Genomic DNA, 18,928 nt, shown 5'->3' with positions numbered 1-18,928 from the left:
CCACAATCGCCAAATTCTGGGTCCATTCATAAAATCTCAAGGCAACATTCACATTCATTCATAAAACCTTCTCATTCATGCTCTGTTCCAATTCAATGTCGGTTGTCAAAAGCCCACTCGCAGCCAACAAAGCTCTGGCAATTCAACTTCGCAGTTCATCAGCCGAACGTGACCCGAGTGACGCCGAGTCACCTTCGCCTTCGCCTTTCCCGTCAACGACTTCAGCCGAACGCGCGCCGACCAGAATTCATTGAAGAAAAATCCCATGCAAATTTGCGAGCAAGCGTGCGCGCGCCGTCCGCCCCGCGCCCCCTCGAACGCTGATTGCCTATCGACGCCTTCCCTCACGTCAGACCGGGTGCGAGGAGGATTTTCTCGATTTCGCGCAGAAAATTCCACAGGCAAGAGGTGAATCGGAAAAATCGGACTACGCCAGGCCGACACGCACTGGCCGAATCTCGCAGAATCGGAAAAACGGGAAAACGCAGGAGTGGAAAGGAGCAAGGCAGCAGCAGCACAGCGACAAGGCACATCTCGTCGTAGTGCGCGGCGACGACATAGGGAAACAGGCAACCGAAAAAACTGAAAAATGTCACGGCGGAAATGTCGTCGCTGCTGGAAAAATGAAAAGAAAAGTCGTTGGTCGGCCGCGGTGTGAGAACTGTGCGATTTGATTAGACCTGCCGCTCCGCTCGTGTCCAGTGTTTGTGCAAGGAAAGTGAAAAGCGAACGCGACTCCGAGATCGCCATCGACAGCGCAAAGGAAAAAGTGGTGCGGAGTGCGAAAGTAGTGAAAATTCGCGTGAAAAGTAAAAGTTCTGGGTGCTCAATTTGTGTGCAAGTACGCGGCCGTTCGCTCGCTCCGTCGCAGGCGGAACTGAAAAGTTTAGAGTGCGGTGCCACGCGCGTCTAAGTTGCGTTTTCTCGCTTTTCGCGTGTCCTCAGCGAACCAGGGGCGGAAGTCACGTAATTGACCGACTCATCCAGCGAAGGGCGTTCGGCCGCGAATACTGTCGGGACTCAGCTTTGCCAGCGAAGCACCTGCGGCCGCAACCCCCGCCGCCAGCCACACGGAAAACGGGAAAACGCAGCGCGTCCTCCCTCGAATACGCAGCCCAGACGCAACATAAAGCAAGCACGAGAGCGGCGCAGACGACTTCGGCGAAGACGGGTCAAACTACAGGAAATTAGCTAGCTGATGTCTTTATGCTTTAAAGATGGTGAAATCGGTCGTCCAACGCTACAAAATTAGGATTTATGTGATTACAAATCATGACAGAGGGACATGAAAGGTGAGTGTGAGTGTCGCGAGCAGTCCCCGCGGGGCCGTATGCGTTTTCGTTCTCGACGAGCCCACGTACCAGCCGCGACGTCGACCCTTGCTACCATTCTTGCCCCCGGTGCCCTTATGGCACGGCCCCGGGAAGAGGTGCATTCCTGGCCGCCTCGTCAGAAGACCTTCTCAAGGCCTGGCCCCGAATAAGAAGAAAATAGCCAATTGATCACCTCCGCTCAGAGGGACACACGGCGGAGGTGACAGGTGCACGCTCTGGATTGCTATCTCCAATTTTCACACCCCCACAGAGCAGCACACACTGCGCCGCGTTCGATTCAGCCGCACGGCCAAGCACACAAATGTTGTGCTTCTGCACGGTAGACTTGTTTCCATTCATCGACATCCGCCCGTCTACAGAATGTGGAGGTTACGAGCTCCGCTCACTTCACAAACCATTCGAGTAGGCTTTTCGCCCATGGCGTTGGTATTTGCATGAATTCGGGCTCCCTTTGCATTTGGGATCTTGCTAAAGGGATCTCAATGTCGTGTTGCCAATGGTATCTTGTGACTCTCTTTCAAGCCTCAAACATTGTCAATAATATCGACAACATTATCGTTCGCAAAACAAATACAGGGAACATTGGGGGCGCAGTGTTCGACATCCTGATCGAATAAATCGCCCTGGGGCTCCTCTTTCTAATCCTTCGACTCCCTGGCCACCGCTGGTCGCATCGACAACAGCACCGACGTTATCCCACGACATCCGCCCCAACTCGGAAAACTCCCAGCAGAGTTTTGTTTGTGGATGCTGACTGAAGCTGGGGAGCATCCGAAACTATGTCAATATCTGAGATATATTTGTTGCTGCTCCACTTGCCCGCTCCTCGTGTGCCCCCGAACTGCTTCCTGCGGCTCCATCGCGGCCCGTCCATACACTTTCCACTTTCTCAACTTTTCCATGTGGAGGATGGAAACGAATCTGTGAACGAGTGTGTGGATACAGCGAACGGATGTTGCGCCTTCGAGCCCGACAAAGACAACGATTGGCTGCACATTGAGCTACGCGGAGACGAGCGTGGACGTGAACGTTTTCTCGTCGCAGCTCGAATAAGAGAGAATCATGGCTGTTGCTGTGTTCGTGGTTTAATGTTGTGTTTTGATGCTATCCGAGACATGCGTCAGGAACCAGATGAAAATGTAGATCACGGAATGGCGTAACACGCTGTGAATGAATGCTCATGGTGTGTGTGGAGTATTGAGGAGATTAGGACATTTTGAGGTGTCATTGGCAAGAATTCCATCAGAAAATGTTTTGATATTTTGATGTCGGACGTCTCATTATCGAATGAATAGATTTTATTGCGAACATACATTGTTTCAGGTGCTTTTTTACGCTCCATAAAACCTTGTGAGCCTAGCCAACGGTACCCATTCACAACTAGGCGAACATGAAAGACTCAGAAATCAGGACAACACCCAACCACATAGCCTAACAACTTCTAGACTGGTTTTCCTATGAAGCGTCCATGCTCTACGATCCGGAATTTCGGTGGAAACTTGCGAAAAGCGTGCTGAGTTTTAAATTGTGGCTGAAATTGCTCCAACAGGTCCCTGACGATCCCTCAGATATAGATAAATTGCCTGCTTGCCATAAGTAATTCCGCTTAAATCCCAAAAGACAGTTATTAAAAAAATAGAAAGACAACTAACAGGTTCGTTGAGAGCAGAGGAAACTCATCAGACGCTGCCTCACCTCTGCCCTAGGAGCAGAGTAATCGAAAGTGGCAGATGCAAATCGTTCCTTTTTATATGATCGCAAACACGAGAAGGGTGCGATTATATCCAACTTATAACGATCAGTGCGGAATTAGGTGCATTTACTGTTGTACACCGTATTAAACATGTTACGTCGGCTCCACACGTTTGCATTTGCCGCAAACTCCAAACCTCCTCAAATCATTAGCAAACCAAATCGCCATTCATATGTTTGCAAGTGGGTTAGTGTTTTCTGAGTAAGCAAGCGAATTCCCTATGCTATGCCCAGAAAAGGCACGCCGGTTTTGCGCCGAGGTCTACCAATTCGATATCTCTAAAAGCTATCTGGTGTCCTGACCTACGCACATCGCTCCATCTCAGGCAGGCTCTGTCTCGTCTTCTTTTCCTACCATAGATATTGAGCTTATGGACTTTCCGGGCTGGATCATCCTCATCTATACGGATTAGGTGAAGTTTATCCGGAACCAGGGGGTACAAAATTCTTCGGAGGATTCTTCTCTCGAACGCGGCCAAGAGTTCGCAATTTTTCTTGCTAAGAACCCAAGTTTCTGAGGAATACATGAAGACTGGCAAGATCATTGTCTTGTACAGTAAGAGCTTTGACCCTATAGTGAGAGGTTTCGAGCGGAACAGTTTTTGTAAGCTGAAATAGGCTCTGTTGGCTGCCAACAACCGTGCGCGGATTTCATCATCGTAGCTGTTATCGGTTGTGATTTTCGGCCCTAGATAGGAGACTTGTCAACAGTCTCAAAGTTGTAGTCTCCTATTTTCATTCTTCCCGTTTGATCAGTGCGGTTTGATGTTATTGGTTGGTTGGTTTTTGGTGCTGAGGTTGCCACCATATATTTTGTCTTTCCTTCATTGATGTGCAACCCGAGATCTCGCGCCGCCTGCTCGATCTGGATGAAGGTAGACTGTACATCTTGGGTTATTCTTCCCATCTTGTTAATATCGTCAGCGTAGGCCAGTGGTTGGGTGAACTTAAAGAGGAAAGTGCCTCTCGCATTCACATCTGCATCGCGAATCACCAAATTAAAGAGGACGTATGATAGGGCATCCCTTTGTCTTAGACCGTTGGAATGGTCTCGAGAGTGATCCTGCTGCTTTTATCTGGCCTCGAACATCGGTCAGGGTCAGCCTAGTCAAGTCAGTCTTATCAATTTCGTCGGGATACCGAACTTTTTCATGACCGTGTACAGTTTTACCCTGGCTATGCTGTCATAGGCGGCTTTAAAGTCTATGTCCATATTCCAAGAATTTTTCCATCATTTGCTGCACAGAGAAAATCTGATCTGTTGCTGATTTGCCTGGTATGGGCCAGTGATGTTATCTTATAGATGATACTCAGCAACGTGATACCTCTCCAATTGCTGTACTGCGTGATATCCCCTTTTTATGTATGGGACAGATAACGCCTCGTTGCCAGTTGTCAGGCATTGATCCACTGTCCCACACCTTGGGCATAAGTTGATAAGCACTTTGTGTAGTTGATCGCCTCCATATTTAACCGATTCAGTTGCAATTACTCGTACATCGGCTCCTGGCGACTTATGGTGAATTGTTTCTTCTATGTTTGTTGTCGTCTTCAGTTGGCGAGTCCGCGCAAACCAGGTGCTTCCAGTCCGCAAACCGTTATCATTGGTGTCCCTATGTAAACTATAGGAGCCGATGTATCGCCTGAATACGGGGTTCGTCCCTACTTGACTGTTGAAATCTCCAAATATGATTTTGATATCATATTTGGGACAAGCTTCGAGAGTCCGCTCAAGTTTCCTCTGTAGGTGTGTGAGCGTTTATGATGTTTATTTTTCTAAATTTGCCTCAGAAACGCAGAGTGCGCTTATATTTTCAAATCCGATGATAATAGCAGGTTTCAGCAGAGTATCAGCTAGCTGCTGAGCAGCATTCTGAGCGCAAATCGTTATTCCGTTATCATTGCCCGGTTCGTCGTTTTAAAGTCAATCCTGTCTGAGGCTCCTTCTGTGACTTCATAACATCGGTTTTCCGTGAAAGGTTATCAGCCCTACCCAAACCCCAACCTAGAGGACCAGTTGGTACAATTTGTCCCGTCTTTAGCCGTGAAACACTGGCCCTGATTCTTCTCCGTCTGCAATTTTTCATTGAGAAAGAACTGCCAGCGATCATCACGTGGAGGTGGAGATAAGGTTTGGTAGTAGAACTATATCAACAGGATTCCCAGGTTTAAGGCCCCATCGTGGGCACCAATTCTTTTAAGCGCCGTTTATGAGCTCGTGAATCTTAGACGCTATCCCCATGCTGCTTGTTTTTAATGGCTCTACAGGTTTTCTATCCACACCTCAGTATTTTTAGTGCATTCCTGTCTTAAATTTTGAGTATAGAAAAAATTCTAAATATTAGGTAAAGTAGAAAGGAATTCATAATTTTTGCATGAACTTGAGAGCTTTATTAATGATCCGATTTAAATTAAATATGCATCGTTTTGTTCTACAACTTGTTGCCATTTTGAAGGTAATTTCTTTAGGCCTCTTTGAAAGAAGTCCTCGCCCCTATCGACAAAAAACTTCTCACAAGCTTCTATTAAGGTGAATTTTTCACCAACAAACAAAGTATTTGTCATGGACAGGAAAGGTGAAAACTTTTGGTGGCAGGTTTGGGCTGCCGGCTTACGCGAGTCGACCACACTTGACGCCTCGAAAATGGGCCGACTTTGTTATGATTCGACAGAGATTCTCAAATGAAAATTCAAAGCATGAGAGAGTGTGGAACATTTTTCACATCGAAATTGCCAGACTGAAACCAGAATGGCCCGTAATTAGTTGTTGCACCAGAACCATAGACACTATTAAAATTTTCAGCCGCCTGACTTGTGTCTTTGCCTTTGTCGAAGAAGAACTATAAATGTAGTGTATTTTCTCCTTGTTACTGTCCATCTTTCAGGCGCGCTCAAACAAGATTGATAAACCAATTACAAAGCGTTCACAGAAGTATCTTTAGGAGGAAACGTCACCTTCCCGGTTAATCAGGAATCTTTATGGGTGGGGTTTTGTGCGGCCCCGCTATTGTAGGCTCATCATTTGTACGGCGAAACTGAAGCATCGTCTCACTGAAAATCGAATAAGAAACATAAACTAACAATATGAAAAAGAGACTATGTAGACCGTCTACAACACTCCAGAAAGGAGAGATTCGTTGGTATAACAAAACCTGGGACTTAAGTTGTTTTCCAACTTGTTTTCGAAATCTGCAAATCGCCGGACATTTTAACTGATGATTGAAAATCTCAACTGGAGTTTCTCCCTTCATAACGTGGTATGCGATGACGTGGATTCCGTACTTTTTTGCAAGAGATGATTCTAGGTCAATAGTTTTCACCATACCAACCTTGAATTGGTCTCATTTTAAGGGTGAAGAGTCAAACTACATGCAATCTTGATAACATATCGAAAAACCATTCCCTACAGGCGTGAAAGCCCTAGTATCATATATTTTTTGGGCATGTCTCGTATTAATAGGGATATGTCGTTTCCGCAAATAACGAACTTTTGCCTATATTTGTAGTATCCTCCATTTCCATCATAGCTCCTTTACTTTAAAAAAGAATTTTATTGGTTTTTACACAGCGTTCGATCAGCCTTAGGTTCTGTGATTATGACTCATTCTTCAGCAACGAAACGGACTGTTTTTGATTGTTATCATAAAACGTGCAGTAAGGTGAAAATAAGTCGTATCTAACTTGTTAGAAGCTTTCGTCAACTTACAGTTTAAAAATAAGGTCAGTCCTTCATTAGTTCTTTCCTCAACTTCTCGCCTAGAAGCTTCATTTATATCAAAAGCAAACGTGTCCATTGTTTTGAGTTGCTCAGTTTTCAGTTCTTTCATCCTTTTTTAATCTGGGTTTTGTGCGTCTATTACTCGCATAATTTGAAACCTATTGTCACGAAATTTGGTGAAGAAATTGGAACTGTGAACCCACATGAATCAATTGACATTGTTTTACATTGTGATTAAGTAGAAAGCGTATCTCCATACATTCAAAAGGGGTGTAAAGCTTACTCGGTCGATCTTCCCGAATTTCTGGCTTTGTCCTTCGTTTATATACATCCATTCATATTTCTCTGCCATATTTTATTTTGTATGATTCATTCATCCGTAATATTTTCGACTAAGTTCATACGCTCCATAAAAAGAGAACCCCTGCTTTACTTGGTCTAGCTCTTTGATTTTCCTCAAATTGTTATCTTTGTAACATTGAAGAATAGCAGTGGTAATTCAGATATAATATAAAGTCATTGCCAATCTCGGAAGCCTTGTGTTATTTTAAATTCCTTCTCTTCTTTTGGGGGTTCATTTTTCGGTTTCATCATATGAAGCAATCAAAAAGATACTTCGAGTAAAATGATTATGGCCTTCCCCATGGATTTATGTGTGCTTTATGGGTAGCATTGCTTGAAGCAATCTTTTCTGCTTCTTTTTGCGCCTAATTCGTAGTTTTTCTTTTCTTGTAGTACAGGACTGGCTGAGCATACTTTATCTATCATACTTTGCCCTGTTAATCAGCTCACTTTTCAATCAATAGTTAGATCCTCTGCATTGGGATGTACACCTTCTCTATGTTGACAAGCGAAAAGCTTCTCAGTCATGTTTACCTATTTCTCTGGTAGACCAATTGAGCCAGATGTTTTTCTCCTTTCTAGGCAAATGGGTCTTCGGCCCGATGGCTCCGATGCTTGCACTACATCACTGTCGTGCGCCATGTGTTCCTAGGAGGCTCAATCTTCAGCCATCTTGAGAAAATGGGTTCGACTGCAGAACGTGACCAGAAACGGAGTTGGCGCTCTTCCTTAATATGTGACCTATCTACTGCCATTTTCGCCTTCTGACCAAAGGGTACACGGGCGTCTGGTCTGCACAACGAAATTTTTTATTTGCAATTTTATCAAGCCACAGAATGACACATCTCAGATAGAAGTTTTGAAACTTTCGAGAAGAGAGGTGGTCACGTTCCATTCTACTCCGATAAAACAACACAGAAAGAACATTAGCACACAACAATTTTAACTTGACTTTGGTGTTGACATAACTGTATTTCCAGATGGCTCTTGGACCCGCAATATATAAGGACAGTCCGGCAATTTTGCTAGCCTTGCTGCCAGTAGATAGGAAGAGGCTTTGGCATGCTGCAAGTTAATTTGACTAACCTTTATGTTTGTAGACATAAGTGTAGTATATTATGAATAGCGCCACAAACTGAAAAATCTGCTGCGTCATCAGGGATTTCATCGAGATTACCAGCTTGTCCTCACCTTCCGCCGAAAGTCCCGCTTTCTTGCGTCCGATTTCTCTAGATATCGCCACACTTGGTGGTTTAGCAACGCCCATGGCCTGATTCTCAATAAACTTGGCCTTCTTTCACAGTGCCTTCCGTCTGCGTCGGCTGGGAGCAATTTAACCTTCACGGTGTCCGAGTTGCATGGATCTGTTTCCACATACAGAAATTATATCAGTTGCATCCACATCACCAACTTCCGTTTCTTCCGTTCTTCCTTTGCGGCTGAAGTTTCCTTCCGCCTATCGTTCGTCTCCCGTTTTCTGGAGGGGATAGGGAACATCACCTATAGACCGGCCATAGTTAGATTTCCAGTTCCTTTCATTAAGTGAGCTGCTATACTATCCCTTCTGGCTACGCGTCGTAAACACCGGGTGCAGTTTTTCCGCTGAAGTAAAGAGCCTGTTTTCCACAAGGAACATGAATCTGGTGAGGCATACAAAATCCATGCCTCGCCCATGATCTGGTTTTTCAAAGTTGCGGGTGGATTCGTAGTCTGTGTTTTTTTACTACTCGGAGAGTTACAATCCATTGCTTCCATCCTCATGTGTTTTTGGACATCCTTAGTGTAGTAGTAACAAGAACAAGCTGGTGTCCAAGGGGGGAGGTCGATAGGTTTAATACTAATATTGTTGAATTCCGTGTCTTTTTCCTAGAAAGCAACTAAAAAGAGGTCGCGGTTGAAGTCTCACTGGTGGCAGTGGGATTTGTATCATGATTTGATGTCGGATACCAGTCGATTCTGCTGTGATTGAGTGCCTGAGTCAAATCAGGGTAAAAATCTCGGACAAGCGCAATACTGATCACATTGCCTCCTACAGTGTTATCGTAGTGTACCGTTACGGTCCTGAATGAAGTGATACACTTCAAGGCCCTGATCCAATATGGATTGTTGCGCCAACGATTATTAATTTTTCCGAGTTATCACAATTTCGGCAGATGCCGGATTTTACTTAATACTAGCACTAAGTGCCAAGCATTTAGGCTCGCACGATCCTACATACTTAAAAACTAAAAGAGCACTGGTGATAGTGGCCGGTGGTTGGTAAGTCAATGGGAGAATCCGTCGAGAACTCCCCACAACATCGACCACGTATGCAGAATGGTGTACTTCTGCATGGTTTGAACCAGCATGTGCGAAAGTCCCGGGATATCAAGGAAAGCCGTGAGGGATTTAGGTACAATGCCTGTAGCTGACAATATTATGGAAACTACAACCTCCCGCTCGAGACGCCAAATTTCTATGATTTTCAGAGCCAGTGGCTCATTGTTCACCTTCTTCTCAACGTATTTCCTTTCGATGTTGCTGTTAAGGGGGATAAAAACATCAATTATATACGAGGAGCGACCCGTCTTGTCAACTAACAGTACGTCAGGCTTGTTATGTAGAGTATGGCAATCAGTCAGAGCTCGCCGGTCCCAATACATGCTGTAAGCAGAACTATCAAGTACTGCTTGCGGCTCATATCGGTAAACTGGATGGTTTCGATGGATAACCTTACATACAGCATTATGCCTGGTGATGTATTGCACCACTGCCATAACAGTACAGCCAAAAATAAGATGGTCGAACGTCTGTAACGCCGAACCACAAATTCTGCACTGGTCGTTCTCCACCCGTTCTTTCATGATGAGCTTTTTTAAGCTCAGGTAGGGATCACGCCGTCCTAAATGGCACGCATGAACCCCTCCGTCTCAGCAAAGAGCTCCCCAGTACACACCTATCTGTTCGACAAATGGCTGCCAAAGACAATTCATGTGTGTACCGTGCATTGCCTTCGACTTCCATTCATCAATCCGCTCTTGGTACAAATTCATCAGAGGATTCAGAGATAGCTGCATGGAAGGGACTCGCCTGCTGTTTGTTGTAAAAATAAGCGCGTAGCGAGTCCACTTGGCGATGATGTTGTACCGCCACGTCAACCACGCCCTTACCTCCGATGTTACGAGGCAAGTTTATCCGCTTCACGGCAGAGTTTGGATTATGCATTCGGAATTTAGACATAGTAATCCGTATCCACCGCTGGACGTTTTTCAGATCGGTCTTCGTCCACGGCAATATTCCGAATGTATAAGCCAGTGAAGGAATAGCGAATATATTCAACGTGCTCATTTTATTCTTCCCAGAGGGATGCGATTTCAGTACCAGCTTTACTGTTCCTTGCAGAATTCCTAGGCACTTGTAGAAGTCTCTCTCGGTCATAGCTTCGATGTGGAGGTCACCAATGCTATATCCGGCATGCGGCTCCTGATGACCTTTGCGGATGGCCTGGATTCGACACTTGTCTACTCCAAAACTCCATCCGAATATCACGGCTGAACATTTCTACTATTCACAACAGACTTCTAAGATGGTCATCAGTACCAGCATACAGCTTGCTGTCATCTAAGTACATAAATCGTGTCAGTTTGCACTTAGCACGTAGGCCATATTTTATTGCAAAACCATACCCTCTAGCATCATTCAGTAGCCATGAAAGGGGTTTCAGCGCCATGCAAAACCAAAGAGGACTCAACGAATCCCCCTGGAACATTCCCCTCCGTATACGGATGAGGTATTAGCACCTTCAGATGTACGCACTGATAAGGTGGTATGCCACCCTTCCGTGACTATGGCCAAAAACTTTATTAGTTTCGGATCAATGCGATACAGATGTAGGACATTAATTAGCCAGGTATGCGGAACGCTATCGAAAGCCTTGGCATAATCAATATAGTAACTAAAGAGATTTCTTTGGCCTCTAGTTGCTTATCCTACAACTACCGAGTCGATAATGTGTTGCTCTTTGCAACCCCTTGACCCAACTCGGCACCCCTTCTGCTCCTCGGACAGAATGTTGTTAGTTTCGAGGTGCACATTGACCCTCCTACTAATAATGGACGTTGTGAATTTGTGGAGCAAGTAATTGATTTTGTGTCTGCGATCCAGACCTGGGCCCCTCCAGTTCTTCGAGCTGTTTATAGCTCATCGAACTTCCTCTGCGATAACATCCGCAAAGTTCATGCGAGGCGTATTGGCATGGCGGGTGTCTTCGGCGGTGATCCATTCAGCATGCTGGGCGGGGAACCCCCAAAGTCCACCCCAGTATTCTTTCGCTTCCACAACCGAAAACTGCACTGTCTGAACGCTCTGTTTGGATTCGTTGAGAGATCTGAAAAGGCTCCGCTGATTCCTCGCGTATGTTGCATTCTGGACACGTCTGGATTGACTTTCGCTATACCGTCGTAACCGACTGGACTGCATATGGCAGAAAGTTTCTGCTTTAATGTGTCAGGAATTTCAACTGCGGGTGTCTCACTGCGGATGGCACAGTTTCTGTAAACCCTCTGCACTTTATTTCTCATCCTTCTGCTGGCATTGCCAGTACTGATCTGAATCCGTCTAGCAATGTCCTGCCTTAGTGAGTCCCGCCGACGTTCCAGACGAATTTTCCATGGTGGATCTCTTTGATCACTCAAACAAATAACACGAAAGCATATCTTCTGACCGTGCAATCTGATAGCCATAACTGTAGTAGTTGCAGCAGCGATATATAATAATAATATAAACACACAATCTATGCAACGCATCCATATCCGAGAATTCGATACATGCTCTTTGGAACTCGTTCCGAACCTCAGCTGGACGGTGGAGAAGAGTGCTTCGGGGAGTACTGAAACTGTTACCTGCAATGCCGCGTGGTGTTGTGGATGTCGCCGCCTCTGCCCATATCGACTCTCAGTCACCAATTTCCGCGGTGACCTCAAGTTGAACACGTTCCCTGATAATGGCCGGGATTGTGTCGAGACTTCGTTCTACTGCCGCGTAGAAGATATCCTTCTCCGACTCTGTAGGCTCGTGAACGTTAATGAGGCTTATATTTCTAAATTTGCCTCGCCTAGCCTTTCACTATGCCGATAACAGCAGGTTTCATTTGGTTAAGAAGCCTACTCCGAGCATATGGTATATTGGATGGCCACTAAAATATATGGTGCGGTTGCATTTCTTGTAACGCTGTTACATCAGCCTGATATTGGGACAGGGTCTATTTGCTGGGCAGCAATCGATCTGTGCAGGGAGCACACCTTCCCTGAGAAAATGCGCAAATCGTTCGACAATTTTCGTTGCCAAGTTCGTCGTTGAGAAATCCATCCAGTCCGAGGCTTCTTTTATGTTTTCCGTGTAGGGTTGTCAATCCTACCCAACCCTGAGCTTGGAGGACCAGTTGGTACAATTCGCCCTCATCCTTCTTCGACTGCAGCTTTTCGTTAGGAAAGAACTACTAGCAGTGACCAGGTGGAGGTGAAGATAGGGTTTGGTAGTAGAGCTGTCGGTGTTGGTTCAACAGTTTCCCATGTTTTATGCTCCATCGTGGGTGCCAATCCATGTTTCGCCCTGGCCACCGTCGCACACTGGGGCCTTTTCTTCGAAAATAGCGCTCAAAACCTCAATTTTAATTTCACGTTATTTTGAACTTATTATATGACTGAAACAATGTATACATTTCGGCAAATCATGAGGTAGATGGGTTTAGTCCCAATGGTTTACTTTCACCACTTTTAGTCCTTGTCATTTCCCGTTGGTATTAGACTTAATTATTACATATATTCGAACTGGCACAAGCAAATATTCGTCAGTTGCCAATCTTTCGCAAGTTCTTCTTCAAATTACTATGGCGAGTTCTAGTAATGGTATGTAATACATTAAAATACAAAAAACACATTTTAATGGCGAAATTAGGGAGAAATTTGCATTCAAATCTGACCAATGAATTTTATTTTTGAATGTGAATATTTCAATTTTGCGCAAGGGGATTTCAAATCCGCCAATGTAGTGCTACAATAGAAGGTTCAAATAAATTAAATGTGAAGGAAAAAGTGAAATCCCCTTGCGCAAAATTTAAAAATTGAAAAAAATAAATTTAATGTGAAAAATTTGTGGAGTGGTTTTGCTCTATTTTAGATGATTCTTGCACTCAAGATTCCATGACAAGGAAGAAAATGTGCGAAATATTTTTCCAAACCAAACAAACATCATTTGAAGATGCTTGGAAGGTCATTTGTCAAAAAGTACCGTCACAAGTTAATTGCCTGAATCCGCACAACATAACTTCAAAAAATTTTAAATCGAAATTAAAGTGGATATGTAGACAGAAGGACCGATTTTTCCATACAGAAAAGAGATGGCTAGAAGGGTCCTGAATACTTTAAACCAACCGACATTCAAGAGGTAGTTGCGGTCAGCCGCTATTAGATTTCCAAGCAAGTAGCGTGCAGACGAAACATAGGAAAACAGCAGCGTGTTGAAAATCACCCGGATGTTTTAGCTTATGGTATGTAAATGCAGTTGAGGGCGAGCGGTAGAAAATTTGCAGCATACGTGGTGAAGAAAGTAACCGAACTACCAGGATTTGCTCAAAAACATATAAAAGAAGTATGTCCAAAAGTCAAAATATTTGCCAGTAACTGATGACCTGTCTATGATAATTACAGCTGAATTATCCAAAAAACAATATAACGTAATCCGAAGTTAAGCGAAGTAAATATTCCCGCCTTACAAACTTGTCCAAAAAGAAAAATAAAAATGTTATCCAAAAAACATTTCGTTAAAAGAAAGTGAAGCTGAGGTACCGATACAATCAATTTTAGACCATACTGCCTGTCGGCTACTGTCAGCTCAAAAAGACATCATTAGAAGTTTAGATCCTCGGATTCTCTAACCCTACTTTTAAAGTCGAGTTTCGATGGTAGTTCCAGTCATCCCCAGTACAAACAAAAATTCATATCAGAACTTCACAACAATAACGATGGGTAATGGTAAATTATGCAATGCCTTAAGTGAGACTAAATCTTCTCTCCCATGCTATTTATGCGATCTTAAGATTTTAACAACTTACAACAAATGTTATCCAGAAGTGTCAATGATGGCTTCTTGTCGTTTGGTCAGTGTTACACTCATGGATAAGAGCATTTGAATTTCTACTGCAACTAACATAAATTATCGATTAAATCTTCGCGAATCACAAAAGGAACCGAAGATATTGTTGAGAACAACAAAAAAATCCTTCAAGAAAAATTGAGGAAAAAAATGTCCGCAATAATCGACCAACCCTGGACCTGGAGTCAGGAAGTTTTTAAAGAAGAAGAAGAAGAATCCGCAACTATCTCTGGAGTTGAAAAAGAACTTATTAGGCGGTTTTATATGATTCTAAAAACAATTTCAAGTAGTTTCCATATAAATAAACAAAATTTATTGTTTAGGAACGGCCAAATTATACATACGCTTATATGCACGGAACTAGCGAGTCCGACTGTGCATAAGATTTTAATTCACAGCCTAGAAATTATTTCGCACCCATTGTTATCAATCGGATAGCTCGGCAAGGAAGCACAAGAAGCCCGAAACAAAGATTTTAAGGCCTACAGGGAATATTTTAGCCGAAAGGCTTCAAGGCTTCACAATATTACAGACACCTTCAATAGACTCTTAATTTCTTCTGATCCCTTTATTACTAACCTGCGAAAACTACCAACTTTAAAGGGAAATCATTCGATAGGGATGTTTGTGATACAATATGTTAACGGTGGACTTGGATAATTCAGCTCCCTCAGTACAAGACCTTCAAATCACGGATTCTGATGATTCCGTCCTTAATTAGATTCAAAATTTATTACTGGCTCTAAAAAGAATCACGTGGAATTAAATATACATTTCTATTTTTTCCTATTTTTTTTTTTATTATAATCATTTTTTATTGAAATAATCCTTATCTTAATATTTTACTTTACATAACAACTGAACCAAGCTTTAAAAATATGTTAAATGCTCTAACGTTTTTCATTTTTATTGTTTCAAATTTCTGCGTTCTACATACATATATATTATGCGAAATTACGTCTTTTTATAGTTTATCCACCCTTTTATCCCATTATTTATTATTTACAATAAGATTCTAACACGAAAAAAATTGTTTTGAAGTTTTGAGCACGAGCGCCCTGTAAAGGCCCCAGTGTGGTCGTGCTCTGAAGTCCGCGAAATTTCGTTCCCATGGGTATAACTGTTTTTAAGAAAAGTTGGTGTAACATACAGTAAATCGGTTTCAATAAGGTTTTATTTAAAAGCTTGTTAAGGGTTTGTTTTATAAGACCGAAAACATAAATGGAGTTGGTGTCAAATTATCACAATGAAATCTCAATGAAAATCGTCGATCGTAACCCGGGAATTATCTTTACCTGTTTGCCTACTGTTTTACTAACGAATAGAATAGCCAAGCAGTAGATAATCTTTGTTTATGATCACCAAGAAATGTTAGCCAACCGAATTCCTTCATTGACATTCCTTATCGAGCAATTCATTTCTTGATAGTCTCTTCCATTACGCTTCTTACTGTCGCATAATGGATTTAGTAATTAATCTAGGTGGAAAATAATCAAGTCATAAGAACCTTCATTTTTTCTTGATCCAGCAAGTCATAAGAACCTTCATTTTTTCTTGATCCAGCACAGACCGTTATATTGTTAAGCCGAGTACGTAGAAATAAATCTAAGTAAGTGGTCTGAGGCTCACAACAGCTATGCAGACATTGCAGTCAATAGTTTGGTATTAGTGAGTTATTATCGGTTGAGAATGCTGGTAAGAACCTAGTTTCTTTTCCGTTCTAGTGTAAATGTAATTGCTAAAAACATCCGCGGATTACGGCAGTCACTTTTATTCGGAACGATTTTCACTTAAAAACGCATTAGAGTATTCAGCAAATGAGCTGAAGTATAAATTAGAGTTCATTGTTTCAAAAAGCCGTAAATGAAAGAATGCAAAACAAGAAAGCACTTAAAATTTTTGTTTTTTGGGGGAATAGGGTAGGTGAATACGTTAACGCACAGAGTGTTGGAGTCCCGCAACAGTACGCCTTCGAAATATTATTTAAACATCTCCCTGCCATTAGATATCTAGCTCGGAACCGGTTGACACATTACTTTGGGATAGCTCTCTCGCTCTCCCGGCTTATCTTTCAAATCAGGGAATTCCTTTGACCAATAAGAGGGGAGATGAGGAAGGGAGTTTCTATTTCAGGAAATCCTTGTCATACGGTCCCTCCGCCGGTCGAGCTTAATCTTTTCCGCAACAAGAAGAGCCCGAACATAATGCGCAAAACGACTCCATCTGCCAGCGCTCCTCAGCATCACTCTGAAAATGTTATCTGGAGACAGCTTCTCTGTGTCTGCATAAAGTTGTTGACGAAAACAATCCCACCTTTCACAAAAGAAAAAAAGTGTCCGCCGTCGTCCACCAGTCCATTGAAGAACACACACTCAGGAGAGCGCTCTTTCCCAATCCTGTGCATGTAAATCTGGAAACGCCCATGTCGACTTAGAATGTGAGTTGTCACTCAGTAGGTGTACATTAACGCTCATCACGAGCAACCACCTATCTTAAATCTTCGTCCTTGCGACTGTAGATAGCTTTACGTTCCTTAGCAAGTAGGGCAACGGGGATCACTCTCACTATCGCCATCACTGCCGGTTCTGAGACAGTGGGATAAGCACATGTACATACATACTCCCACCAAATTTCATCTCAATAAGTATAGCGGTTTTCGAGATATCTTTTCCGCAAAACCTTTAAAATGGGGTATAAAGGAGCAATCAATATGAAATGAAAAACAAACCAGTCAGGAAACTGAAAGCTAGACGCTTCAGGTATAAAAGATCCAACGTATACCATGAAGATTTTTGAACGCATTCTTGGCAATCGTATTCGCGAAATCGTAAAAATAACCGTGAATTAAGCCGGATTTGTCAATAACTGTGGAAGTATTGACGCAACACCCGCTGCGCGGTTATTTCTAGAGGAACATCGTGAGAAGCATAACCACCGTTATCTGGCATTTCTGGATCTAGAGAAAGCGTTTGACCGTGTGTCGCATGAACTCATCTGGTATGCTCTGCGAAAACAATTAATGGCAGCAGAATGATCCAAAAAGTAAAGCTCGAAATGTGGCGGGTCTATCAAAACCGCTTCGTGTCGCTATTAATGTTCATCAAGGAAGCGCTCTCTCAATACTCTTTGTTCTTGTTGTGGACACCGTCACACGGGACATCCAACGTCCAGCGCCTTATACACTACTTTATGCAGATAATCTTTTCCTAGGTTCTAACAGCAAAAATGATCCCGAGCAACTTGTTCAAAAATGGAATGATTGCCTCATGCAACACGGGCTTAAATTGAATCTGAATAAAACCGAATTTTTGACGATCAATTCCCATGAAACAGGCGCAATCACTGTCAGCGGCAGTGACCTGCCTAGAACTGAGCGATTTAATATCTCGGGTCAATGCTATCGGCCAATGGAGATTTGCGCTATGAAATTGCTTCAGGCATTAACACAACTTAGATTAAGTGGCATTCTACAACTGGTGTTCTTTGTGGTCGACATATTAACGAACGTCTTAAATCTAAAATTTACCGCAATGTTGTCCGTCCTGTCGCTCTCTATGGTTCTGAGTGTTGGCCGAATATAAAAGACAATGAACGGCGTCTTGCGGTAATGGAGACAAAGATGTTGCATTGGACTGGTGGTGTGACACGTTTTGATTACATCCGAAGTGAGAATATCCGCGATCGATATGGGGTTGCACTGATCGTGGAGAAACTCCGAAGAAGGCGTCTTCGATGGTGTGGTCACGTAGTTTGCGTTAACGAGAATTCACTTACCAAGATTGCTCTGAAACAACGGTGGCTTGATACGCTGGATGGGCATTTAAAAGGCTCGAAATTGCATCGAGATCTGGCAATAAAATCACGAAACCGATCACGACGCACTGACCCCACCTGTGAACGGGACAAAGTCTGAAGAAAAAAAAAGAAGTATGTGGGGTACTCTGAAAAGGAAGAGATATTATAAAAGAGGTATAAAGCGGCACAAAATGTTACTTGTAAAATATCTGAGCTACTATATATATGTGTGTGTGTGTTTGAGGTGGGGGAGAAGCAAAGCCTCTGAGCACTCAGACCTTAGTGGTCCATTCTACTCGATTCCCCGTCTAACGGAATATTTCGTATTCGTTTATGTATCGCGGGATTTCCGTTAGTGGATGTGATGCTATCCGCTGCAGTTGGAGCATATCAGCACCAAAAATTTGATGTCTGATGCGTCCGTAAGCAGGGATTGGATTGCACACTCACATAGAAAATGTTCCGTGGATTCCGCTTCCTCATTACAGGATGGACATTTATCATCTTGGATAATTCCTATTCTGAACATATGCGCAGCTAGTGAATTATAATCAGGCAGAATGTCCGCAATACTTCTGCAAGTTTTCTTGCTTTTCGGTAGGATAAACTTTGTAGTATGTTTTTTTGGTTCTGACAAGAAGAGTTTGGTCTGTCTAGCAGCATTAAGGCTTCGCCACCTGTCGTTTATAGGAAGCTTGTTCCCAGTTTTTGATAGCAGCATCAGCCAATGCTACCGACACCCCAATTGCTGGTTTCGGTTTGGGCATGGGGAAAGTTAGAGCCTCTTTTGCTAACGCTTCCGAGATTTCATTTCCCTCTACACCACAATGACCAGGTACCCAGAGTAAATTCACCA

The 18,928-nt window shown here is 43.3% G+C and overlaps 1 protein-coding gene across 4 annotated transcripts in view; it reads left to right on the top strand.

Annotated features, from left to right (window-relative positions):
- Nucleotides 1–84: 84 nt before the first annotated feature.
- LOC119654664 (sprouty-related, EVH1 domain-containing protein 1) overlaps nt 85–18,928 on the top strand; it is a 47,093-nt gene continuing 28,249 nt past the window's right edge. The window contains exon 1 of one of the 4 annotated variants that reach the window (XM_038060156.1): nt 85–1,292. In XM_038060156.1, the coding sequence (XP_037916084.1) occupies nt 1,273–1,292 (20 nt within the window). In that variant the 5' untranslated portion in view covers nt 85–1,272. The remainder of the gene's footprint in view (nt 1,293–18,928) is intronic. The other 3 variants (XM_038060158.1, XM_038060159.1, XM_038060157.1) reach the window with 3 other exon arrangements.

This window comes from Hermetia illucens, chromosome 4, assembly GCF_905115235.1.
Source record: "Hermetia illucens chromosome 4, iHerIll2.2.curated.20191125, whole genome shotgun sequence".
NCBI lineage: Eukaryota > Metazoa > Arthropoda > Insecta > Diptera > Stratiomyidae > Hermetia > Hermetia illucens.
This window is presented reverse-complemented; position numbering and strand designations above follow the sequence as displayed.